The sequence below is a fragment of the Alligator mississippiensis genome, chromosome 4 (genome assembly GCF_030867095.1).
Source record: "Alligator mississippiensis isolate rAllMis1 chromosome 4, rAllMis1, whole genome shotgun sequence".
Lineage (NCBI taxonomy): Eukaryota > Metazoa > Chordata > Crocodylia > Alligatoridae > Alligator > Alligator mississippiensis.
The window spans coordinates 153,001,779-153,029,075 of NC_081827.1; the positions used below are offsets into that span (position 1 = coordinate 153,001,779).

Below are 27,297 nucleotides of genomic sequence, written 5' to 3' on the forward strand. Positions count from 1 at the left end.
TAGGCTGCCTCACCCATTCATTAAGGGAAGCTGCAACTCCAACTGCACTTTGGCCTTCCTGATTTCATCCTTGTATTCCTGAGAAATAGTTTTATATTCCTCCCTAGTTGTTTGTCCAATTTTCCACTTACAAGCTTCGTTTTTGTGGTTTAGCTCACTGAAGAGTTTCCTATTAAGCCATGCTGGGATAGTTTGCTCCTACACCCTCAGTAAGGTTTCTTTAAAATACAGACAGCTCTCCTGGACTCTTTTTTCCCCCTCAGACTGGCCTTCCAGGGGAACATTCCCATCAGTTCCCTGAGTGAATTAAAGTCTGGTTTTCTGAAGTCCAGGGTCCTTACTGTACTGCTCTCTCCTTCCTTTCCTCAGGATCCTGAAGTCAATCATCTCATGGTTGCTGCTTCCTAGGTTGCCATCCACTTCTACATTCCCTTCCCTGTTTGTGAGCAGCAGGTCAAGAAGAGCATGATAACTGGGGTCAGGCAATAAAGCCCATAGTGTCTTTTCAGTGCTCATTTGGACAGTGTCACAAATACTTCTCTTTTCTTTCCTCCCATGGAGCCCAGGCCCACTTTTAGCTAGCAAGATCCCCTTGACAGTCTATTTGAAGTAGCTGACCTGAGTAGCAATATAATTTTTCCTAACATAGCCTTCTATCCACCATGCTCTCTTGTTTGCTCATCGCTCCATCCATAATCAGTATTTTGTATTGTGTGTGTCTTTTAATATCCCCATTCATAAATATTTCAGGGTTGTAGAATTCTTCTGTTACCAACATTTTCTTACTTAATCTCAGCAGTTTGCATTAGAGAGTGCTGTGCCACAGAGCGTGGTGCTAGTGTATTTCTGCTTGGCAGCCTTTTATTATTAGGGTTGATTCCCTTAATCCCGTGCAGCATATTCTAAGGGTACATTTGGGACAGACTATAATGTTACATGTTAATTATTTAGTATGAGCAGAAAGGAACTTTGCATCATATTCTGGGTAGTAGATTTATGGTGCTTCCTGCTGGGCTGTGTATGGTTCCTATAGCAGGAGGAGCATCAGGGCAATAGCAGCAATAGAAATTGTTCTGAAAAAAAAATATTGATGCTATGAAAACGCATCATCACAAAGAACTGATCCCTGAGGATATTTTTTCCAGCTGAGTCTGTAGCATAGTCACATCCCATGGGATAATCCACCAGGATAAAACTAGAGGTTTAATAAGTAAACAATAAGAAGAGGATATCCAGTTATCTGGCTGTTTGTTAAAGCAACCTGAGAATTTCAGGGGGTTTCCATAAAGAAAATCACTGTTTTTCTTACTCAGTCTGCCTAATAAGGAGCAAAGCATTACCATGATTTTTAAAAAAATTATATTGATTGGTTGGTGTTTGTTGTGGGTTTTGCTAATGTGATGTATGTATAAGCAATTTACTGTGGCTATTATGCAGATAAGGTAATATTCTACAGTGAAAGTAACATGGGAGTCAAAGGGAAAGCTCTGCTCTCTTAGGGCTGCTGTGCTTTCACTTGCTGTAACAAGAGAATTGTTGACACTATACAACAAGCAGTGCGTGTGCTATGTAAATGAGGCCCAGGTTTGACAAACCTTTTATAAAGAAGCAAGTGTAGATTTGCACCTTATACAACCTCTTAGGTGCATAGCTGGAGGCTGGAGAACAAATAGCTGTAATCTTTCAGTAAGTCCCTTGCTTGTCACCTGCTTCATCTTTCTCTTGCTGAGCTGGAAATGCAAAGTGGATTTATTGACTCCCAGGGCTCTGATCTGCTGATTATAAATCTCTGTCCTTCAGAGGTCACTCCCCCTCAGTTCTGTGAATCTGATCTTGCCAATTCCCAGAACTCTGCTGCACACATCTATCAATCATGATGTAGTGTCTTGACAAAGCCAAAGAGAGAGACAGAGTTAACATTGCACATTTAAGTGACTCCATTCCTAAAACTTCTCTCATTGAGACTGCCTGCGCTGAATGTGCTGAATGAAATACTAGATAAATGCATGTTGCTACTATCATTAATGCTCACTAGAGAGCAAGCACAGCAACAAGGAAAGGCCCTGCTCAGCTCCTTTCAGCTCCAGTTTGGAGATGAGAAAAAAAAAATGGCTTGTAAGGAAAGCAGATGACCTTCTTTTGGAGAGAAGAGATGGTGCAGCATGGAAGATTTCCTGGGCTCCTGTGCCAGTGGCAGGCTTATCCACATTTTTCTAGGTCCTTCTGAAGCTTTGCTGAGGGGTGCTTCTGTCCTACTGGCTTCCTCCCAATAGGCAAATGGCTGTACCATGCCTGCTGTGCATTGGGGTGATTTCACCCTCCTCACTGCTGCCTGCATCACACTGCACTGTATCATATTCCTAGCTCTGCAGCTGGGGCCAGGCTGCTCAGCCAGAGACTCTCTCTGCTTCACTCCAGACTGCATCCCAATATCTTTCTAGAGCACAACCTCAAAATACCACTATCTAGCCAGTGGGCAGTAATTTGGAGTTGCTGTGGAAATAGGCAATTTTAATTGAGATGGTGGAACTTGGATCCAATGCCAGGGTATTTCTGAGTGCGGGCATGTGAGCAAAACAAGGGCGATGACACAACCCCCTCACCCCTGCTCATACTTCAGTGAACTAAACTATTCCCCATGGTCATGTGCTTTCATTTAAATGAGAGATACTTCTTCTCCTCCATGTAGTTGCTGACATCCTCCCTCACCCCCAGACTGTTTGGTCCACTCCTGTTTTGTTCTGCAGTGATAGCTCAACATGGTGTTGTAAATGTTATTTCTGGGTTTGCTATGAAGAAGGAATTCCTGCCACAGGAGCAGTTCCTGCTGGTCCCCAAAGAGCCACTCCACCGGTTCCTTGAGTCCCTACAGCTGACTTGAAAGAGATGGATTTTCCAGCCAGTGGTGCTGTAAGTTTTGTATTCCACAAGTCAGACCCTGGCCTTTCAGGGGTCGTGTAGCAACTATGTCATACTTCCCTACCTGCCCTGGGTGCCTTCTGGGTACAAGGAGTCCTGGATCTTTTGTGTTGAAGGCCAGAAAGTGAGCCTGGCAGATGTGCTCATTACCAATATTATTGCTACCTATGCTTGGGGCCCCTTTGTCTGGGTGCTGCATACATCCATAGAAGATACAGTCCCTGCTGTTAGAAGCTCACTGTCTAAAGAGACGAGAGACAAGCAAGGGACAAAGGAATGCTCAATGTTCCCATTTCATAGATAGGGAATGGTTGTCAGGAAGAGTAAACAGTTTCCTATGTTTCAGGGCTTCTGGTGGTTATTCAGAGGGGTGAGGAAAGAATTGTCTTTCCTTCATGAATGCTTTATGCACTTCTGATTCTTTTCTTCTTCTCTGAAGCATTGGGCATGACCATAGCTAAAGATAGGAGTGTTTTCTGGGGTTCTCTGATGCTCCATCTGGTACTGAGGAACCTCTAAGATACCTGACCAGGTATTTTGCTCTCTCAATCAACACCTAAACTGGGTCCAAAAGGAATTTCCCCCATGTCAGATTGGGAAGGATTTTGGAGGTTTTGTCATCCTCTGTAGCATGGGCACAATCCTGTTCTGGGGATCAGCAGGGCATCCGCAGTGCCTCATCTCCTGTTTTTTTACCTGTGGCCCACTGTACGGTGTTGCTGATTTGTACATGCTATGTGCATAAAGGTTTGAAGTGGACAATTTTCAGGACTTTCTGAAAAGTGGTTGTCTGTAAACACAGGGGACTAGAGTCAAGAGCCCAGTTCCCTCAACCTCTCCTCATAAGTCATGTGCCCCAGCCCCTTCACCATTTTTGCTGCCCTCCGCTGGACTCTCTTCAGCTTGCCCACATCCTTTCTGTAGTGGGGCCCCCAAAACTGAACACAGTAGTCCAGATGGGGCCTCACCAGTGCTGAATAGAGGGGAATAGCCACCTTCCTTGATCTGCTAGCAACATTTATTGACTTACTGGCAACAAGGGCACACATACAGCTTACTGCCCACTGTAACCCCCAGGTCTTTTTCTTCAGGGAATCAAGGGAGTGGTGAGGTATAAACTCACCCAGAACTCCTGGCCCCAAGGGAACGTAATTCTCTCCTCTCCAGTGTGGGATCTGAGCCCTATGGACAGACTTTCACAGACCTTTCAGGTCAGGAGCATGGGAGGCATGTGCTTCAGGTACCTGCCTAGAGTGATGGTCATAGGCCTGGATTTCAGGACAGGTAGATCACATCTCAGAGAGCTGAATTCATATGGCTCCTGATTCCCCAAAGTCTTTTTCAGAGGGGTTTGCACTCTCCAGTGCAAGGAAGAGGCCAGGGGGTTCATAGTGATGGAAATGAAACAGGGAGTTTGGGGTCTCCACAGAATCCCTCTCTCTGAGGCAACACCAGTCCTGGTGATTTCTTGCCAAGGAAGGGGATGACACTGGCTGCCAGCACTGGCACAGAGAGACCATGGCAACAGACTGGGGTGAAGCACAGCACTTTCTTTTATTTGGGTATGAAGATGATGAATACAGACAGGCTACAGAGTGGGAAGGGGTAATAAATTTGCTCAGCATTGACTCATTTACAAGCACCTGCCCTTTTCTGGAACTTGTACTAACTAGAGCATCTGCTGCAACAATGAATTGTTTTCACCTGCTAGCTCCTTACTGACCATCATTAATGGGAGATTATGGTTTCACGATTAGCTTGCCATGAACACAGCCATGCTCTCATGCAGCATTATATGAAACCTGTTTCTTTTTTCATTCCACTACTTCATGGTGCCCTTCTCTTCCTAACCGTCCTCTGTGTTGAAACAGCTGGACAGAGTACCCACCTACTTGAATACCACACTTAAAAGACTCCCTAGGATGTAGCTTTCAGAGTGTGGAGACTCATTCCTGTGGTGACAGCCCCCACCTCTGGAGAGTGGAAAAGCCATGAGATTTATCTGTGTGTATCACAGCCTCTTTCTGAACATGGACTTGTGCATTTAGTCAATACTTTTGTGAAGTGGGTGGGTGGGGGTTTTGCTGGGCCACTAATTTCCCCTCTAAACAGTGATGTATACAGTGACATATGCAGTTCAGTGTGCAGAGCAAGCACAGGATTGTGTCGGGGGAGTGTCAGTCATTCACATCATTTCTTGCTGAAGAGCCCAGCAAGTAGCAAAACAAAACAGTCAACTTTTTCATTGAATTGTAAGTTCATAAAACTAATATGCGCCCCCATCTTGCTTCCAGCAGCAGCAGCCAGCACTGGGCACAATTTATTAGGTCAGCTGCTATTTCCCTTGCATTGCTAAAAGGGGAACAATAGTTGCAGTTAGTATATTGACTTTGAGCCCTCTGCCAATTTCCCAAAATTTAGGCATTGAGAAGGCTGAACTGTAACTTCACACATACTGGGTGCATCTACATGTTCATTAATGTGCCGTAGTTACTTGGACAGCCAAGTACTAAGTCAATGCACAGTAACTTGTACTACTGTGCAGTAGCATCGACACATGCTTTTTTTTTTCATAGATTTCATAGATTTCATAGACATTAGGGCTGGAAGGGACCTCGGAAGATCATCGAGTCCAGCCCCCTGCCCAAAGGGGAGGAAGTCAGCTGGGTTCATAGGATCCCAGCAAGATGAGCATCCAGTTTGCTCTTGAAGGTGTTCAATGTGGGCACTTGAACCACCTCTGGTGGCAGGCTGTTCCAGACCTTGGGGGCTCAGACAGTAAAGAAATTCTTCCTTATGTCCAGCCTGAAACGGTCTTGTAGTAGTTTATGGCCATTCGACCTAGTCGTCATTCCTTGGGGTGCTCTGGTGAACAAACGTTCCCCCAGATACTGGTGATCACCCCTGATAAACTTATAGGTGGCCATCAGATCACCCCTGAGCCTGCGCTTTTCCAGGCTAAAGAGCCCCAGGGCTCTCAGCCTGTCATCGTAGGGTCTGCTTCCCTGACCTCTGATCATGCACGTGGCTCTTCTCTGGACTCTCTCAAGCTTCTCCACATCCTTTTTGAATTGTGGAGCTCAAAACTGGACGCAGTACTCCAGCTGCGGCCTCACTAAGGCCAAGTACAAGGGGAGAATGATGTCCCAGGATTTGCTTGAGAAGCATCTATGGATGCAAGCCAGCGTTTTGGTCGCTTTACTAGCCGCAGCATCGCACTGCAGGCTCATGTTCATCTTGTGGTCAATGATGACCCCCAAGTCTCTTTCTTGCATAGTGTTGGCCAACATAGCACTGCCAAGCCTATAAGGATGCTGCGGGTTTTTCTTCCCAAGGTGGAGAACCTTGTATTTATTGGCGTTGAATACCATCAGATTCTCGTCCGTCCACTTGCTGAGCCTGTCCAGGTCAGCCTGGATCACCCGCCTGTCTTCTGGTGTGGATGCTTTTCCCCAAAGTTTGGATGTTAACAGCACAGTAGCCTAATACTACTGCGCAGTAGCATATTAGCATGGGCACACTACTGCACACTACTACATTTTGCTAGGCACACTACTGTGCAGTGTTATTAGGCTACTGCGCAGTTAGTGTCTTGTGTAAATGCACCCACTAGGCATCAAGGTGCATCATATAGGAGCAGAAGGCATCAGTAGAAAGGTTCATTTCTAATTCCTCATGCTGTCTTTTTTAAGACCTCTATCTGGATGAGATCAGTCCTAAAGTAGTTGTTCAAAGCCCTGGAGAATTCCCACATTTCTTGTAGGAAACTAAGGGGAGCTTATAACATACACTGCTGTATCTCTGCAAGCCTGGACATCGAATCATAAACAGGCTAGAAGTACATTAGCTAGGTATTAGCAGTTAAAAACAAAGCAAGAAAATACCCCCAACATCTGACATAAAATCCACCTTAGCGGGCATGTCTACAGGAGATGTTTATTGCGCAGTTGACCAATTAACTGAGCAGTAAACATCTCAGCGTCTACATGTGCACCCCTATTGGGACACATGAAACTAATAAACTCTGCACCAGGGTAGTACTTGGAAATACAAGTAGTACCCTGCTGTGGAGTGTTTTCATGTGCAGCAGCATACATGTAGATGCTGCCCTGGCTGGCTGGGGCACAGGGTGCTTCAGCACAGGGCTAGCTAGCAGGCAACACCTGTGGTAAGGCACCCTGTGCCCCAGCCAGCCACTTCACAGCATGTGGAGATGGGGGAGCAGCCAGGGCTGGCTGACTCCCCCCCTTCATTTTCACATGCCACTGCAGCTGGCTGGGGCTGCCTGGCAGCACATGGAGCCTGGTTGGAACAGGCCTGGGCTGGCAGGCTGACCCCCTCGGTCCTGTCAGCCGGGACTGCTCTGACTGGGCTCCATGTGGTACACATGAATAAACTCTGGAGCAATAAACTCCAGTATATTGATCCACATTAATTGCACATGTAGACGTTCCCAGTGAGAACGTGATATATCTTGTCCTTTGTCTCTCCTGTGGGCTTAGAGTGGAAGCTGACTTGTTGGGATAAGAGGACAGGAACCTCTAGGCTGCTGCACCATCATGAAGGATCCCAGATGAACAGCTCATGAGTGCACAAGATCCCTTTTGGTGCCTGTGCCTTGGCTTATACAAATACTGAATGTAAAGGCACACCTCCTGTTTTGCAGAATTATTCACACAAAGCTGCAACCTGATACCAAGGAAATAAGCACAGCAAGCTTAAAGGGAAGGAAGGAATAGTCAAGAAGCTGAATAAAGGGGCACTGGCCAAAGACGTAGATGAATTTATTAGTTACAGTATTTTTTACACATAAATAATAAAAAAATCAATAATGCCAATGAGATACACTCTCCTTCACCTTCACTCATGGGGCACCGGAGAGAGCATGTTTGCTGTCTGAGAAGGACAGGAGGCATAAAGGCCAGTGGTTGCAAAGTTCGTGGGCCCCATGAGGCCCAAAGGAGAGGCAGGTCCTTCAGAAGAAGGCACAGAGCAGGGTAGCAAAGGAGCAAGTGGGTGATCATTTCAAGAACAGAAGAGCCCATCACCCCATTGGCCAGGGGGAATTTCCTCTCCAGATACTGTGACTATGGGAAAAGCTGGGTTTCCTACCAGCAGCACAGGGGGGAGGCCCCAAGGGAGATCAGCCTCTCAACATACAGAACTTTCCCTCCAAATCACCATGCCCAGCAGACCAAAGCCTTTCTGTACTTTCCAACCTGAACATCAGCCCAAGAAGCAGCATACAAAGCCCTGCTGCTCAGGCAGTGATGGGGGTGTGCGGGTGGGATGCTGGTTAGCACCTCTCAGCACAAAGTTCTCCCCACCTCTCACAAAGGTCATACTTTAATTAAACAGCATGTACTACCCTGGCCAGTGACAGAGCCGGCCCATCCTATCCTGCAAAACCTACAGCCAAGGGTACCCCTGTGTCTGGCGACTTGCCCTCCCCCCGACCCCCACAATGCAGGCTTCACATCCAGCTGGTTGCCACCCCCCTCCCCCTGCCTCCCCCGCTGGCGGCAGCTTCTTCAGCCGCTCGCCACCCCCTGCCACTGACACCAGCTTGTTTGTGTCAGGGGCCCCTAAAACTATATTTTGCAGGCCCCCCCCAAAAATTGCAGGCCAGCCCTGGCCAGTGAAGCCCTTTTTCAGATAGTACCCTAGGAACACCCCTTCCCATATCCCAAACATGCATGTCTGGAAAGGATAAATACAGATGTTTAGACCTTGGGTGTGCTGCTTTTTTGTAAAGCAGTTGGCTCACCGTCTCCCTCCCCCACCAGCTGTTAAGATGATTTTCTAGTCCCCAAGATTTCTCTGCCTTGTCCAGGTAAGGAAGGTCTGACCAGCACTTGAAGGAGTTGTAGAAACTGCTGAGAATGACTTTGGAGGAAGCTGTTCAGTCTGGAAGAGCCTGTCTGCCATGTGCAGGCCCAGCTTGGGCTGGAGGAATCAGCAGCCAGCAAGTAGCTTAGTCATAGAGCTTGGAGTACAATGGCCCTTAGGCAGGCTTGGAGTGCAAGGACTCCAAATCTCTCTGTGTTGCTCTCTGGCTTAGCTTCACCAACTGTGTCAATTCATAGTAATCTGTGAGGTTACATATGTTTAGAGCCACAGGCCAGCCTGGAAGGGGAAATATAAGGGGGCTCCTGGTTTACCCACAGCAGCATTTGCTGCCATGCTGCAACCCAGAACCACAATGGCCAGTAGCAGCCAGTCCTCTCACATAGTGACATCAGGCTTCGCACACAAAACAGCCCACATGTAAAGTATTATGAGCAAGGAGGCACCAAGGCAGGAGCAAGCACATACAGGAGAGCAAATATTCCCCATTCTCAGAAAGCATCTATATGAAGAACATGACATTGGGAACCTCCCACGCCCAGTGGCTCATCTGGAGATAGAATGAACACCCATTGCCAGCATGCGTGTGAGTGCAGGTAAGAACATTGCTTATGTCGGGGAGGGAGGGGTTAGGTGGGGGTTCTGTGTGTGTTGGGGGGAAGAGAATTAAGAGCAGTGTTGGAGCATCATAAAGTCCGAGACAAAGCCCAGGGAGACCTATTTCCTTCCCTAGGCCCCTCAGCTGGAGCTCCAGGATAGTCACAGGGAATGTGACAGGATCATGCTTTGGCTGTAGATGGCACAGACTCTGTATGCTGCTGCCAGCATTGTTTGCCTGTCCACTGGAAGTTTTTTGTGTTGGTGAGAGAACCAGTTCTGCCTCACCAAATTTAGGGGCCCTGTCATGGGGATGCATGAAGGGAGACAGTTCCTTTCACAGACTCAGCTGCTGGCTGGTTGTCTGAGGATGGGCATCTCTGCCAGACTGATGCAGCTATTCATAAAGCCTAGTACAGCCCCAGGCTGGTCCAGGATAGCTCCTATACTGACTACTAACCAAACATCTCCGTATATACACACACAAGGCCTACATTAAGGACCCAATGGTATTAGTACGTGTAGCCTTTGTTGTAAGGTTGGGAAGGAAGACTCCCAAGGTCCTGCATGTATGCAGCATTCTCATCCAGGTGGGACAGGGGAACTGTATCTTCCTCGCTGACCTGCCGATCGAACTCAGCTTTCAGGGTAGGCCGCTGATTGTCCGGGAAGGCCAGGGAGAAGAGGGCTTCGGGCTCACAAACAAACTTGTATACATAGCGCTCTCCAGCAACCTGCAGGATGGAGACAAGTCACATACTGCAGTGTCTGTCGCACCCATCTAGCACGCAACTGAATGTTCCCAGCGAGTAACAGCAGTACCAAACACATGGGGCACATCCAGATGAGCATCCACATGCATTTCCTCGGGGATATATAGCAAAAGCACATAGTTGTGCCACTGCTCCTTGCCCCCAGGGAACGCCCCTGCAGGCGTGCTCTGGCGCATGGCAAGTAGCCCCAGGTGGGGTAGGAGAGGCAGGGGCCAGCACCTGGGCTGGCCCCAGCAGCCTTACCTGGGGGCCTCCTGGGGCTCCAGTGGTGGTGATCTGGCAGCAGGGAGCCTGGCCAGAAGCTGGAGTGTATCTCTGGCTGGCCAGGCTCCAGTTTCAAGTGGTACATGCTACTGCCAATGTGCACCACATCACTTTTTTCTAGTGCAGGTTTTTTTGACGCTGGCATCTCCCGGTGTTAACCCCACCCCTCTGCACTGCAAATCAGCAGTGTGGGGAATGCCTACATGTGTGGCATGTGCAGTGTCACAAATGGGTCTGCAGTGTTGCATACTGCATGTACACACATGTCTGGATATGCTCATGGGGTAAAAAGGGAGCCATAGTGGCAGGGCTTGGAAAAAGCCTTGGCTCCCTAGCTTTTCTCACTGCATCAGGGGAAGACTACCACCAGTCCCTACAAGGTCTTCCCCTCAGCTGCTGCTCTGTTCCTACCTGGAATAGCTTTAGGGAAAGAGAGCATGTCACAAAGTTCAGCTATTTTCCCTGGAAATGCAGGGGGACAAGAGAGAGAACTGTAGTTGTGGAGATAGGAAGCTGTTTGATTGGCAGCAGACTTCTGGATTTAGAAGATATTTATATGGTCTCTTGGGGCACCTGGAACTTACAGTTTGGTGCTCTTTAGTAGCTTTAAAAATGCACATGATAGGAACAATACAGCTTCTCTATGACAGTCATGCTGACAGCTATTTACAGTACTATTTATTTCATGGTAGGTTCTTTCCAAATACTTTTAGGAAGGGACAGTCCCCACACCACAGGGCTCACAAAAATGCATCACCCTCCAGAGTTCTTCTGTCCTAGGCAGTAATTCCTGGGCATTTGCTGCCAGAAGAATTCCTCCCATCCCCCATTAAAGACAGACACGGAGAGATAAAGAAATATGCCTCCTCTTTGTCATCTTTCCCTGGATTCAGCTCCTTCATCCTTTCCTTTTAGGGCTTCTTTGCTTTCCTTACTGCTGTGCAAATGGAAGGTGCAGGTGAAAGAGGAAGCCCCAGAAGCCTGGCTGACTCACTACATGTTCTGAAACTTCCAACCACAAGCAACACAAGTGCCACTGACGGCCCGAGATGCCAATAAATTTGCAAACTGACCTTCTGCATGATGCCCTTCTCATAATAGTAGCGAAGGGACCGGCTCAGCTTATCGTAGTTCATGGCGGGACGGTTCTTTTGGATGCCCCAAAGCCTGGCTACCTGCAGCACAAAGCACCAAAACATATTAATATCTGTGAGCCCCCTGGAAAAGACCAGATGACGCATGCATGCATGAGTGTTTGCACATGTGTGTTTAGGGGGAGATTCAAAGAGTTTCATTTTTAAGGGAAGGCTGCTGCTTACAGTACTAATATAAATAATTAAGAGCAGTCACCAATGGAGTGAATGATAATAAGTTATCACCTTTTAAGTGGCAGTGAACAAGGAAGGAGGGCAGGGCTGAAAGACAGATGCTTCCTTTACCCCCAACACAGAATGTGAGTCTGCAGGCATCCCCAAGGCAACTGCACTGGCTGAACAGTCTTTCAATATGCAAACCCTTACACTAGCTAATCAGCTCTCTCCTGGTTTCTCCATATGCTGACAATAAACAAGCATGTTTGAGGATTCTGGGGAATCCCAGATGCTGAGTGGCTGGCAAAAATGGCATATGATACTATATTCTTCATGAAAAAGGCTTGGCATTTTTTAACAGGTACCCATATGTTGATGGGACATTTTCACAGCTATGCCACCTATGGAAAGGGTCACTTCAAATGAAGCTCTTTTCAGCCTTTCATGAAGGCTGAGCCAATTATACAATAACAAGACAGAAAAACACTGTAAATGTATATCAGTGATTCTCAACCAGAGTCCACAGCACCCTACAGTCCTTTCACGGGTGTCACAGGGTGCGACACCATGTTAGCACCATTAGGCCACGTCCAGATGAGCGTGGCTGTGCACTTTGTGGGGCCACAGACCTGTCTGCAGTGCCACACACTGCACATTCAGGTGTTCTCCCCACTGCAAGGTAGCAGCACAGGGCCGGGGGGGGGGGTTTGGCTCTGGGAGATCCCAGTGTAAAAAAAAACCTGTGTGAAAAAAAAAGTGGGGTGGTGCACGTGGGGGCAGTACATGCTGCTCAAAACCGGAGCCTGGCTGGCCAGAGCCATGCTGCGGCAGGAGCGCTGTGGCTACGGCTCCTCACGGCCCCCAGGTAAGGCTGCTGGGGCCAGCATAAATGGGGTAACCTGCTGTGCATCAGAGGGCATTTGGCACAGGCGTTTCCTTGGGACAAGCAGCAGCAGCACAAGGTGTACAGCTGCTTCTTGTCCCCAGGAAAACAAATGTCTATGTTCGTGTGGATGCGGCCTTAGTCTGCAAACATGATACACAAGAGAAACCCAGAAATTTCAGATAGGAATCCATAGTGTTAAAAACATTCTGACTGGTTGTGATCTTTCTGAGTTTTTTGCAACAGACAAATTTCTCTATTATTTTTCTGTTGTTAAAAAGGAGTGAAAACCAAGAGCCAGCATTTACCAAGGGGTGTCTTGAGTCTAACCATTTTGAGAACTACTGATATATGTTAACAAAGCAGTGACCCAGCAAAGCAACTCAGCCCATCTGTGTGGCATGTGCTTGTAAGAGCCTGAGGTTTAGTGAGAGCAGCATTAAACGCAGCTATAAATTGGTCCTGACATTAATGGATGTTCCAGACACATTTCCAGCTGTTATCAGAGTTTATTGCTCTGTTCTGGACAGGGCAACATTCAAAGTGACATTCCTGTTAACTGCAGTTTCTATACACCCATGCCTAGAGTAGGATATTCTTTCTTTCATATTTCTATTAAAAACACTGGAACCAGTGAAATTAAAAAAAAATGACTGCCTCCAGTCCATTTCTCAGTCAACAGGATGCAGGTGGCATAAAACCAATGTGAGACCAGCTTGAGAGTAAAAGTCCCTTGGAAGGAAGGAGCCAGATGGTCCACTCAGTAACTGCATTTTTCCTTAGTAACTCTAAAACCCAGGGAAGGAACTACTGGAGGAGGAGAGTACAAACTCCTTATACTGGACACACCATCCAGACTGCTCACCTGCTCCTGAGCCCGGGCTCTGAAAACCCCAGCCTCAGGACAATTCTTGGCTAGTTACCACCACTGTCAGGCAGGAAGGCAGGGGGCTTTACAGACTTGGGATAAAGGCCCCTGCCCTGATGAGTCTGCAATCCCAGAAGCTCAGCCCCATGACCCCTCATTTTTCCTGGGGAGAAGCTGAATGGTTTTCACCTCTTCTGGCTCGATGAGTTTGAACTCCATTCCTCTGCCAGTCCATGCAATGAAGTGGGAGTTGGTGGGATCATCCAGTAAAGCCACCAGGAACTGCCAAAGCTGGAGAGAACCCCGCCGCTGGTATGGGGGTCCTTCCCGGTACCCGCCGACTTCCTGCTTGATGTCTCCTGCTGATCAGAACAAACAAAGAGGGCTTCTCTACTTATAACCCTTCCCTCCCCTACTGTCATCCGCCAACACTTTTGTGGGTGAGGGCTCCACACCTCACAAAGAAGAGGTGAAAAAAGCTTCTCAGTGAAATACCACAAAAGTCAAGGCAAGCCGCAGGCAGCCCATACTGCAAATTTCCTCCCCCTACTGTTTATGCAAGGCAAAAGAGTGGCTGCACAAACAGGCCTCAGAGTACAGTGAAAATTGGACTACAAAAGATCTGTGAATCACCCTACAGTGTAAATGCAACAAGGCACCCATGGGTGCAGCCCCCCCCCTCCCCCACCCCCCGAACTGGGGGCTAGAGACTGCTGCCACCTAATTTCTAAGAGTATTCTGCAGAAAGAACTTCACACTAGATGTGCTTTCCTTCTAGCTTCACTGCCTGCGATAGACTCATCTCACCATTTCTGCTATTTCATATCCCAGGAATGGGGTATCACTACTGGCTGTCCCTTCAAGCCCAGGCGCAGGTCTGTCATCAAGCTGGATGTAGGACAGCTGGCTACCACCCAGCATCAAAGTGTGTTATGTAATCTCCCCTTTTATAGTCCACAAAGACAGGGCCAGCCCCTGGAGTCCTCAGTGGGGCATGCATATACTAAATGGGATGAGTAAAGCTGTAATTGTTTCTGAGAAATGCAGGTGCCAGCATTCTGGGTAGATGTTAGGCCTGAGTTCTGGCAGAAAGCATTTACATGTTCAGGCTTGACTCCCTGAAGCAGCAAAACACGGCTACAGTCTGCATCCCTTCCTGTGGCAATCCTACAGCACCCTCTGTGCTGTGGTTGACAGGCTGTAGCCAGGATCAGACTAACCAAAACCTGTTTGCAGCTTGAACAGAAGTCACGTTACTGTGAGTGATGTTAACTCCAGCGAGCTGCTTTTTGAAGCAGTTCTGGGCCAAACCAATCACCATGCTCAAAAGTCTGTTTCCTAATATGAGAAGCCCAGGAAACATGTTCCTGATAAACAGGATATCAGGTGGTTCACGCATAAGGGAGGAGCTCTATCTTATGGACAGGGCCCTATACTAAGCAGAGCAGGCAGTGTGCTCAATGCTACCTTGTGACCTGGCTACAGAGGGCATTGGATAAATTTGCCCCAGACCAGAATTTGGAAACCACACCATTTTCTTTCAGACCTTCAAATTTTTCTGGAACGACACAGACATCTTCAGAGAATGGCCTCATCTTCTTGTCATAGCCATATCCTAGAAAGAGACATGAGCAACAGCAGTCAGAGAACACAAAGAAAGAGCAGCACTGGAATGGAGGTCATTATAGCAGAAGTAGAGGATCAGGAGATACTGTCATATGCAACTCTTACCTAACGGCCCTTCAGCATGTGAATGGCTTCGGTAGCCCTCAGTGTTCATGTACATGGAAGGACAGCCAGCATCTACAGAACAATCAGAAACACACATCACTTCAACCAACCTGAGCCCTTCTAAGGAAAACAGAGAGACCAGGGTAGCCTTAAATCGTCTACTCATTCTCATTCTAGGTTTGCCCTCTCAGCAGGTATCCAACAACCATGGATTATAGGAAGGTATAATTGTGATACTGCCCAAAGCACTGGCTTTGTCCATGATGCCAAGTAGAAGAAGAGAAAATAATCTGTCCACGCTGCACACTGTCCTGGTAATGCAGAATCTGAGAAGGACAGGGGTGGGGGGATATATATTTATTTGCTATTTCTTTTCCATTTAGATCTGGGTTAAGATGACATTAGACTGGGTGGTGACTGTTCCAGGTAAGGGAGATAGTATATTACTATAGGGACATTACTATAGTTCAGCTGTGTACTGTAGAGATATTGATGCATACAGTATAAAAAGTCTGTCTCAGCCATATAGTTGCAGGTATTTTGCATTTAAAATTTAACAAAGTATTGTTCTAATCATTAAAGAAAGCATGAGGTTAAAAAGGTGGGAAGAGAGCTAGTTTAAAGGCTCTGTCCAGTAGGTAATACACAACTAGTGCAGTTTATACTGCATTTTATGTTTTCTCAGATCAAACCTGTTTTGTAGCTCCAGATGGACTGGGGCTGAGCATTTTGGGATATTATCTCATATCTGTATCTATATTATATTTTGGAATAAACATTATCTCATATTTTTAGGGTTTATCTCATCTCTTGTGCAATGCAGCTGCCCTCAGCAGAAAATTTCCTGATGCTACAGGCAATGGATGCACTCAACAGACTCCACTGTACATTCATCCCTAATATAAACTAGGTTGATGAAAGCTGTTTCTCTGCAGGCAGCACATCTTCCACCCCATTTTGGACACAGGGACTTGGAGAAGGGGTAATAGCAATGTATCCACAGAAATGCATTTTGGACCTTATTGGGAACTTAGACTGAATTTATTTTTGCTAAGGGACACCAGTCTGTTAAAATAACCATAATGCAGTCACTGAAAGGTGCCTAGCCCCTGGGCAAATTTGTTATAAAACAGGCTTTTAACATAGCAAATATTTTCCTTCCCTGAATTGCCAGATTCCCAGGCAGTCCCCTTTGGAGTAATACACAATTTCATAACGTTGTGATCGGCTCTAAAATCCTCTGTGACATCGGAGCTTTGATCCAAGCTACCCCACCATGTGGGGCTTGACAGATTTGAGGGGTTCAAACTGAGTGCAGCGGGCTAGCAAACTCTGCCTAGCCCAGCAAACAAAATTCCAGCTCTGCTCTTGCCCGTGACCTTGGGGCAGCTCTTACCAGCCAGAGTGGGGTGAAGAGCAGAAATCTAAAAAAAGCAAAAGATCTGTTCATTGGAACAAGGGGGGTTTATCTTATGATTTAACCTCCAAGCCAGGGAGTCATTCCTCATTGTCCCTGAATTGCTCCAGGCAGCAGTCAGACAGTTCCACTCCTGGCTCATGTTACCAGCCACGGGCTGATGTCAGCTGCCTATAAGAGAGCGTGTGGTGAAAACTGACACCGCCGCCAACCCACCAGGGAGTTCAGCTCCTTCCCCAGTCCTCCATTTTGTGAATGAAATTCCTCCAACTCCATTCAGACGGAGAGGAGCTCTCTCTGCCAAGCTGCAGGGAGGGGCTGCAGTTCAAGGTTATGTAATGCAATCCCTGGCACTGGGGAGAAACACTCCAGCTCCACTAGCAGTTGAAGGTCACCCATTGAGCACGTCTTTTGCTGCAGAGACCTGAGGCACGTTCCCTGTACATTTGACTCCAAGACATCTGACTCCCTTCTTTCTGCCTTTTTCCACAAGGGGATTTCAGTGCAGCTTCTGCAAGGCTGATGCTTGTATAGCTCAGCAAAACATGCAGAGTGAAATGGAGATGCAGAGAGCTCACAGCAGAGCCCAAGACTGGATGAGAACTACTTCTCAGCTTGTTCTTTCTGCAGATCCCACTCACTGTTCCTCAGTCTGTTCCCTCTGGCTAGCTTTATGTCCCAGCTGACCAGAGCCAAACCCATGGGCTAGAACCACCTTTCCTCCCATGAAGGTTGTCCTAGGTGGAGAAATGTCACCTGAGTATAAGCATCCCATCCCCAGCTCTCGCCAACGCCCGCTATCCACCTATCCATATAATTTAGGGATGTAATATTGCCACAGTATCTGGGTACCTTCCCTGGAAAATCAGTGCTCTTCTCTGACAAATCCCCAGCCTCTGAGCTTGTGACTCAAGAGTAGGGGACCCACAAAGATGGCATATTGAAAAGTGAGAAAAGGTTTGGGTTTTTTTAGCACAATGTATATTATCCTGTTTGAACTCACCAGTACAGGATGCTATTTAAGGCCAGCAGCTTTGACATTTATAAGAATAATGGGCATGAATAATGAGAATATCCAGAATTACCCTTAATGAGGTGCAAACACATTAGGGAGATAAACCCTCCTGCTTCACAACATGAGCCTGTCTCCAAATGCTTGGGATTAAGAACCAATTTTAAAAATATTTCCATTACAGGGTGTCTTGCACAACTCTCCAGCCCTCTGGTGCTGGGCACTGTTGGGGACAGGAGACTGGGCAACATGGACTCCAGTCTGATGCATGGTTCCTGGGCTGTGATGTGAGGATATTCATTATTGTTCACCTCTGTAGGAAACAGAACTGTTCCCTAAATCACTCATGTGTGGTTTTGGATTAGTGACTTTGCATTGCTGGAGGGAAGTCAGGGGATCACAGGATGTTCTCAGCACAAAGAACGAAGCAGAGAAGAAGACATGCCCCATGCTTTCCTCTCACTGATGGCAAGTGCATTCAACTGATCTGGAGGAGCAGGCTCCTTCTTTTAAGGACTTGCCCTTGGAATCCAATGAGAACATTACTAAAAATACATCCAGAAAGAGTCTGCTCCCAAATCCATCAAGATGAGGTCACTGCAGCCTGGACATGTGCCAAAGTGTTTCTGCAGGTTTCAAGGGTCAGAGTTCCAATTAAGAAACATTCTCGGGTACCATTGTTAAAGTAAACATTATTCTTATGGTCCAGGTTGATGGGGGACATGGCCATATGACTGAATATATGACTTTCTATGTTTTTCCTGGTCTTTGCCACCATACTCAGAGTACAAGACTCCTGTATGACATCTTACATATTTGATTCTATATGAACCCACTCCTGCACCACTGATAGTGCTTTACTCCTGATTTCAATGATGCAGAGCCCATCACTCTATGTATCCAAACTGGCAGGGAACTGGGAGCAAAAAACCCCTGGAGACTAGGCCACTGAGCAGGTAGACTGGGAGGCTCCCAGGACAACAGCTCCTATTCTAAGCAGTTATAGGATCACCAGTATTTCAACACCAGCTGTTTTCTAAAGATTTTCTGCTTTGTCATGTAGCAAGGAGAGAAGGCCAGCATACTGTCCCCTGGCTGACCTAGGTTGACTGACCAGGCCCAGGCAGAAAAATTGGGATATTGGGTCCTCCCTTCTGCCCAATCCTCATTTAAAATGATCAATAACTGGCTATTAGAAAATATGCATTGCTGTGCATTAGCCTGCATTAACCCTAGCTCAAAAGTGCACTAGTAGAGGAGGGCCCAGGAAGCCTCTGACAGCAGAGTGCCTGCAGTTTCAAGTTCAGGCACAGGGCTAAGGGACTCCATACCCCTACAGAGAGATGTAAACCTAAATGTATGGAAAAGACTTGAGGAGCAATCGGGTGACCAGCAGTACCCTTCATCAACTGGCTAGGACGCTTTTCGGGGCAGAACTCTATCTTTTTGTTTTTGTACAATGCATAGCTCCGATCCTTGTTCAGAGCCCCTAAACTCTAGTGCAGTAGAATTAATATAATAGATTATGCTAGCGTAGGAGTGATGTTGTAGCTGTGATGGTCCAAAAATTATGCGGGTCAAGGATTTCTTAGGGTGATATCTTTTACTCGACCAAAAATGTGGTTGGGATAGAGGTTAGATAAGCTTTTGAATGCAAGACATTTGAGGGACCTAAACAAGAATGTCTTGCATTCAAAAGCTAGTCTAACTCTATCCGAACTACATTGTTGGTCCAGTAAAAGATATCACTCTAAGAAATCCTTAACTCTCACATGATAATAAATTACTGTATGTACTCAAATCTAAGATGACCTCGACTTTAAGACGACCTCTCAATAATTAGACTCTATACATGAAAAATGAATAAAATTGTTATAATTTTCCATACATAGACTCAAATTATTGCAAGGTCATCTTTAATTCATCCCCACCCCTACCGACCGCTGCAGTGGGGCAGACAGTGTGGGGCAGGTGGTGTGGAGAGGTCAAGTATCTTACCCTGCTTATGTCCCCAGGTCACCTCTGTCCCCTTTCTGCCTTCCCCTCTGCATCCTTGGGTCCCTTTTTCTCCTTCCCCACAGCCTCTGCTCCCTCGTTCCTGCAGGCTCAGGAAGTTCCTGTCCTGCCTAAGGAAGTGTTGAAGTGGTGACTGCATCGGGGTTCTTGGGTCTGGGGCCCTTCTTTCTGCTCCCTCCCAACTTGACCTTGGTCTGTACCAGCAGGCACCCTCCCCATGCTAGCCAGGGGCAGTGAGAATGGCCTCAGCCCAAACCCTGTAGCAGCCATGCAGGTTGTGTGCTGCTGCTGCTACAGAGCTAGGCTGGGGTGGTGCTTAGTGCTCCAGGCTGCAGCATGGATGGAGTCTGCCAGCACGGAGAAAGGACCGTGCGGGAGGGAGAGAGGCAGATGAGGAAGCAGAGCCTGTGTGGGGTGGGGAGGTGAGGGGAAGAGGCTGCAGGGTGGACATGAAGAGGTGCAGGGGTCGCAGGGGGAGGGTAGGCAGCTGCTGCAGCTATGGCCCTGATCCTGGGTAGGGGCTGGAGCCCCAGCCACAGCAGCTCCCTGCTCCCACTGATACTTGATTCTAAGATGAGGGGCTCCCCCCATGTTAAATGAGGGGGAAAACCTTATCTTAGAATCGAGTAAATATGGTAATGAGACAGACTGCTATTGGGTAACAACACCTGAGGGATCCTTAGCTGGCAGCCTGGGAAGTCTGATTCGTAGAATACAAGCCAGTGTGGATTGTTCTCATCATCTAGTCCAGGGGTCGGCAATCCCTGGCATGTATGTCAGAGCATGGCAGGTGAAGCCTACACTGCTCACACCAGGCAGCCTTGGCCCCTTCCCTGCTGTGCTCCCTGAGGCACATGTGCAGCCGCTGCCTGCAATGAGCTGGATCGGGGCTCTGGACCCGGGTGCTGCCACTTGCAGGTTTGTGGCTGCCTGCTGCAAGCAACCTAGACTCTGGTAGGCCCCTGCCACCTACCACAGAGCCTGGGCTGCTCACAGCAGGTGGTGAGCAGCAGATACAGCAGGCAGTGGTTGCATGCACACCTCAGGGAGCATGGCAGGGAAGGAGCTGGGGATGCACTGTCACAACAAGGATCAGGACCCTCATGGCTCCCCTGCCAACTGCCATTGATATGCCAACATCTTCCAAAGCGAGGATGCAGGGTTTTTTGGCACTCAGCCCAAAAACATTGCTGACTCCAATCTAGTGTGACATCCTAATTATCAGAGACCAGGGAACCTCACCCAGGGATAAATTCTACATGAGCTCCATCACTTCTGGTTGCACTAGGGATATCTGGTATTGATCTGAAGACTTCAGGAGATGGAGGCTCCACTTCGTTTTCAGGCACTCATAGGCTGGGATCAAGTCACTGCTTACCCTCCTCCTGGATAAACTGCATTGACTGAGCTGCCTGAGCCTTTGGCTTCCTAGAGCTTTAATCTTTATGATAATGCTTTCCTGGATGCTCCCAGAGGTCTGCCTTAGGTTCAAAAGATATGGTAGTGGAGGGGGAGATATCCCTAGGGAGAGGGAGCCAAAGTAGCCAACTCTGTTGCGACATGGGATGGTAACAAGAGGCCATGGTAATGCTGCAGGAGTGAGAGGACACCTCAGGAAGTCATCTTACCCAGGGACAGCAATCTGGCCCACACAATTAGGAGGATTTTCCTGCCCTACCTGAGTCATATGCATAGTCGGTCTGCTCTTGCTTGATCACCAAGCCTGCTGGGTACTGGCAGGTGCCGCTGCCCCCCATCTGGTTTGCTTGCTCATATGTTGGGTCGTGGTACTCCTGTTTAAAGCCCTGCTGAGGGTACTGCAGGCAGGGCTCAGACATCTGGCGCTGGTAGGCAACTGGGGCTTCTCGGCCCGTGCTCTGGGAGGAGGGGAAAGAATGGCACATCTCCACAGGTGGCTGGTAGATGGAGCTAGAACAGGGGGAAATTGTCAATGTGGAGGCAGTGCCCCTTAAATCCATACATTCTGGACCCCTGTGCCAGGACAGGGAGAATTGGGACTTACTGAGGCTGTAGAGAGGGCTGTATAATACTTGAGAAAGCTGCATGTGCAGCTACAGCCATGCAAAGACACCACATGCAGGGTGTCCCAAAGCCCACTGTGATCAGTAACAATACAGCTGGATGGGCTTCAGCTGACGGGTGCCCCCACACTGGGCAATAACTTTGAGTCAGGCTGGGCACAAGAGGGAAGTTTTGTTATTGCTGGAGCAGACTGCTTTGTTTTGGATGTGGCGCCCATCCCCAAGCACTACACAACTTCAGAGCACCCGGGAGGAGTCCCCCCAGTCACTAGAGACCGGTGGTCACTCACCTGTGTTCCATGAGGTAGCCACAGCTGGAAGTGGGTCGGGATGGACCCTGCAGGCTCAGGAAGCTCCTGTCCTGCCTAGGGAAGTGTTGAAGTGGTGACTGTATCGGGGTTCCTGGGTCTGGGGACTTGATTCCAGCTTGTCTGGTTTGATCATAGGCACTGAGACAGTCAAGCAGATATTGAAACATTATAATCCCCTGAGAGCAACTCATTCTATTTGCTGGGGACAACATGCTACAAGCAGACATATGGAGTGAGCTTCTCTCCAGTTGTTGATTCTTCTCATTGATAAAGCTAAAGGTACTTTACAGAGCAAACACGAAGAGAAGACTTCTGGGCTGAAGAGCTTACACTGAAACTCATGCAAATACCCAGGAGTGGTTCAGAGACAGATATGCAAAGTATCTGGGGAGGGACATGTGGGAAGGTGGGGTCACATGGGAGACATGAGGAGAGAGTATGGTTTAGGTAGTGAGACCAGCCACAGAGACTCAATAAGGAGATGCAGGAAGTCTTTGGGGATGTATTAAGATGCTGTTATCTGTGGAATGATTTATTTTAACACGTAAAATGCTTTTACTTGCTTGGGTGCAAGGGCCAAAACAGGCAAAAGGCATTAACAGGTTTCTACTGGGGCAGGAACTGACCCAATCACTGGTTTGCCTCGCTGACCCAGCAGTCAGACAAGACATGCTTCAGTAATACTCATTCATCCTTCCCTTTGTCATGTAAGCAGCATTACCTGGCATAAAGGCACTGCTCGCCATTGCGGTACCGAAATGGCTGCTTATGGCTGCAGGACAGTGCGGGGTCTGAAGAGGGACTCTGTGGCTCCTTCTTAACTTTAGCAGGAGGACTGTGAAAAGCTACTGAGGGAGAGAAAAAAAAAGTCAAGTCAATATCCCCACTGGATCCAGGGGGGCTAAGACACCCACACAGGCACAACCCAACCCAGTTCAACTGACTTCAAGTGAAACAAAATGCCAGTGGACACAGCTACTCTCTGGAGCTCTCAGGGGTCCATCCAGAATACTTCTCTGCTCTCCCCAGTGTTGCAACAGCTGCTACTCAAGGGTCACATACTGGCATATCCTTTAAGAAGCAACTCTAATGAAGAGGCAACATGCCCTATAACTTTCCAGGGCGATCTGGAAGGGTTTAAAAGGGGTATTTGCTGAGTAGTCCAGAGCTTGAGGAAAGATGCAGCACAATGTCACAGGAGAGTGTATGCACATATGAATGCATAACCATTCTGTTATAACGTAAAGGGTGACACATTCATGTATCATTTTTTTAACACTCAAAAGCCAAACGCTGGCTTTGCATCATGTGAAATACTTTCTCAGATCTGCATACTTGTTAACAATGCGCCACGATGCACGATGCTATCCTTTAATATGATAGTTGGTTCTGTAGGGCAGGGGTGTCAAACTAATTTGGTCACATGGGCTGGATGGGGGTGACTGGGCTGGTCTGCAGACTGGACTGGGACTTCCCCCTGGGTAGGGCCCACAGTGCCAAGTCTAGCCCATGCACCATACGCAACACACAGGCCCTAGGGCTCAATGTGCACATGGCACATGGGGCTGGCATGGGGCATGTGCTACTCATGGCACATGGGCTGGACCCAGCACCAAGGGTGTTGCCCAGAGGGTCAGTCTGCACCACATACAGACTGCACCCCAGACTCCCTGTGCCACACACAGAACCAGGTTCAGGTCACAGGCTGTGGGCAGCATATGCCCTGTGCTGGCCCCAGTGGCCAATTAATATTTATTGGGGCCGTGGGCAAACAGAAAATTGGAGGTACTCCACACACCATTATAAACATGAATGTATCAAAAAGCATTAACAAATAGACCAGTTAAATGTTTACGGGGTGCATTAAGAAATTAAGCACAACACACGATATCAAAATAAACTACTCAATTTTGCTACACACACAATTGAATAAAACAACTGCCTTAGGAAAATGACTCAGATGTATGGGATCACCATAAATGTACAATAACAACATGAAAGGAAAGATGGTCTAGTGGTCATGTAGACTCTTGTTTGACTACTTTTTTTCAATACACATTTTACATTGTACCTACATTATGGCAAATTACTACAAGAAAAATACAGAACACACTGATAGCCTCAGGCATGAGTCGGAGAATACTGTTCATGATTCTTGCAATTAAAATAAAGCAGTAGGCCTACAAAATACATCTCAATGTATTTTTTTATCTTTTCTGAAACGTTAAACATATGCTAAACTTCATATACTTTAAAGCTCTCTCTTTTATACACCCATTACACCTGTTTTAATGCTACCATCACATAATTATGTAACCAAAATGTATAGATATATTGATATATATATACATATACACACACACATAATGCCCCCCTACCTATATTTCTCTGCATATAAATATCTATATAGATGTACACACACACAGTTTCTCTCGCTTTATGTGGGTTCTGTATGTATGAATTTGCTCTGATGTGATGACCCTTTTTGTACCTAAAATTCATTGTATGCAAGGTAAATTCACTCTTATGCAATCGGTGTAGTGGAAGCCTGCAGTCAGCTGCTTTGTGTGGTACATTGTGGGAATGACACACACCAAAATATAGTCTCCTGTGTTGATCTGTGCTCCTTGCTTGTTGTCTGTAGCTGCCGTCCCCATTATGATAGTGTATGATAGCTTGTTTGTACTGTCTGCTGCTGGTGAGTACCAAAATTGTCTTGTAAAAGTGGTAGACATGGGTCTGGGGGTCAGTACAGTCGAGGTCTTGGAACGTATCCCTATTTATTACATTGTAAAGTGGGTTCCCTTTATGAGAATTCGAGTGATGTGCCATTTTCCAGGAACACGTGTACAGCATAAAGCAAGGGAAACCTGTATAATGTATTTGTCTAGCCACACAGATAGACAGACAGACAGATCTATATCTAATCACCCCCTCGAAGAGCTTACACTTCCCCACACGAGCTGCCATTACTTGGGAGAGATGCAGACCCCTCTCTATTGGTAGCCTTATTTGGGACTGAGAAATGCAGCAAGGGGAAGAGGTATTCCCCTTCTCTGCGTCCCAAAGCAGCTCTTGGCAGCAGGACCAAAGCACAGTGCACTGCCCCGCAGGGGTATCTGGCATGGTTTGGGGTCATACCCACCAGAGCTGCCTGCAGGAGAGCTCCACACGATACTGCTGAGCAGATGGATTTGGCTCCAGCATTGCTAGGGGGGTTCCATGTGTGCTGGCAGTCTGTCCTGAGCTGCCTGCCTGCCCTGCAACCTGAGCCTTGGGAAGGAGGGAGGGACGGCGGACAGGATCGGGCCCCTTTCAGGCACAGGGATGGTAGAGATAGACCAGCTGGGCAGAGAGTGACAGGGGCAGCAGGGATCCTTGCCTCACCCTGGTCATTCCCGTGAAACTGTCAAACAAGTTCCCAGCCGCCGCCTCCCACTGGCCCTCATGTGTTTAACATGAGATAAAGCTTCAGTGCTTTGCAGGACTTTCCCCTGCAGGCTGGGGAGCACAGTGGGCTCCTGCCCCAGCTCTGGCCCCAGCCCCCAGGAGCCCTGATTGGCAAGGCCCCTGGGCCCAGGACCCATGGGCTTGTGCGTTAATCTGCCCCTGGCTGGCCCTGCATGCCACATGCACAGCAAATGCTGAGGCCTGTGCATACTGCATGCAGTGCATGCAGCTGGCCACATGCTCTACACACTGCACAGACAGCCAGCACACTATGGGTGCTGCATGAGGTGCTCTGATGGACCAGTCCTTCATGTTGGCCCTGGCATGGCATTATCAGACTGGCCCTGAAGTCAGCATGCAAGGCTGGTCTGGCAGGTGCCACAGGCAGCACATGCCCCAGACCAACCCTCTGCTGTGTGCAGGCCATGTGGTACTGGGTTCAGCCTGCACGCTGCACACTGTGTTGGGGCCAGCATGTAAAGCTGGTCTAGCGCCCCGTGAGCTGGATCCGATAGCTCTATGGGCCAGGTTTGGCCCGTGGGTTGTATGTTTGACATCCCTGCTGTTAGCCAATTAGTTTAAGGTGGCTATCTTAGAAATGACTGTGTGGGAAGCTGAAGATTGCCTGTGGCAAAATAGTAGGATATTTACTAAAGTTGCATTCGTGTTTAGTGCTGCATAAAAGCATTATGAAACAACATGTTCAGAAACACCTGAATGACTTAGGAGGCTAAATCCCATTTTCAGAAATGACCTTGATATTTACCAGTCCAAATATCACTCATTTTGAATGAGACCTGAGCTTCAAAGTCATCCAGGCAGCCCTGGCAACTTTACCCACTGTCTGTGCCCAAAGTACAATACAAACAATGTAATGCCAGATCATGGGACATGCAGGTCCGAGGTCAAAGCTCCAACTGCTACAGAAATATGTTTTATGTGCAAGATTAAAATCCTTCTTAACCAGCAGTAGCAGAAAGGTCTTAGTTCACAAAGTAAGCAATTTCAGATCATCTCCTGGCCATCAGACAAAGGCAACCCATCTTTGGTTAGCACCCAATGCATTGTTACACAGTAGGCTGCATAATACATGGCATTCATCAGCAAGGGTTCAGATGACATACAAGGGTTAGAGAGGTTTCCTAATCCTCTCATTCCAAGACTGTTCCTGGAGCTGTGGGGAGAAATCTATTGTGAAGAAGGCATAAACACTGCAGCCCAACATCCTTTTTTATTTTAATTGTCTAGTTAGAAGAAAGTTTGGCACAAGGCAGACAGGTTTCTGGCTTGTTTATGTTTGGACAACAGCCATATATATTCAGGGAGATGTTTACTCAAGGAGTGACAGCTCAGCAAAGAACTGTGAACTTCTGTGTCTCAGAATAAGTCCCTGGCTGTGTTTCTGATCCTTAGGAATCCATAGACAGAAGCTGCTAAAGCCCCAAATGAACAAAGAGCATCTCAGTGGGCACGTCCACATGAGATGCTACTTCTTCATCGTGTCTCCAATCCAACCTTTCTATACAGCCTGTTCCCAATATTCTGCACAGGCCACTGCTTCTGGTGTTGGTTTTGCCAGATCTTGTGGGGTGCATTGTGGTGCTAAAGGCCACCTCAGGAATTGACCCATGGTTTGCTTCTCCTAACAAACACATTGGTTGGTTGCAGAGAGACCCCATGATTTCATGAGAAAGTTGCATCTTCCAAGATCCAGTCTCAATCTGTCCAGGCTCTGTCATGTATGCCAAATGCTAACTCCTTACTGGGGGTAATTCCTTGCTGGCTCCATTCAACAGCTTTGTCACCTAGTTACTCCCATTCTTTTTGCCAGGAGACAATGAGACGCTAGTGTGCAGT

The 27,297-nt window shown here is 47.7% G+C and overlaps 1 protein-coding gene across 2 annotated transcripts in view; it reads right to left on the bottom strand.

The window, feature by feature from the left end:
- Positions 1-7,671: 7,671 nt before the first annotated feature.
- Positions 7,672-27,297, bottom strand: part of ETV4 (ETS variant transcription factor 4) — a 42,875-nt gene continuing 23,249 nt past the window's right edge. The window contains exons 5-12 of one of the 2 annotated variants that reach the window (XM_006266366.4): positions 22,712-22,838; positions 21,970-22,128; positions 21,316-21,566; positions 15,193-15,264; positions 15,008-15,076; positions 13,651-13,820; positions 11,474-11,575; positions 7,672-10,097 (exon numbers count right to left, since the gene is read on the bottom strand). In XM_006266366.4, the coding sequence (XP_006266428.1) occupies positions 9,876-10,097; positions 11,474-11,575; positions 13,651-13,820; positions 15,008-15,076; positions 15,193-15,264; positions 21,316-21,566; positions 21,970-22,128; positions 22,712-22,838 (1,172 nt within the window). In that variant the 3' untranslated portion in view covers positions 7,672-9,875. Of the gene's footprint in view, positions 10,098-11,473; positions 11,576-13,650; positions 13,824-15,007; positions 15,077-15,192; positions 15,265-21,315; positions 21,567-21,969; positions 22,129-22,711; positions 22,839-27,297 lie in introns of both variants that reach the window. The other variant, XM_014609183.3, reaches the window with a different exon arrangement.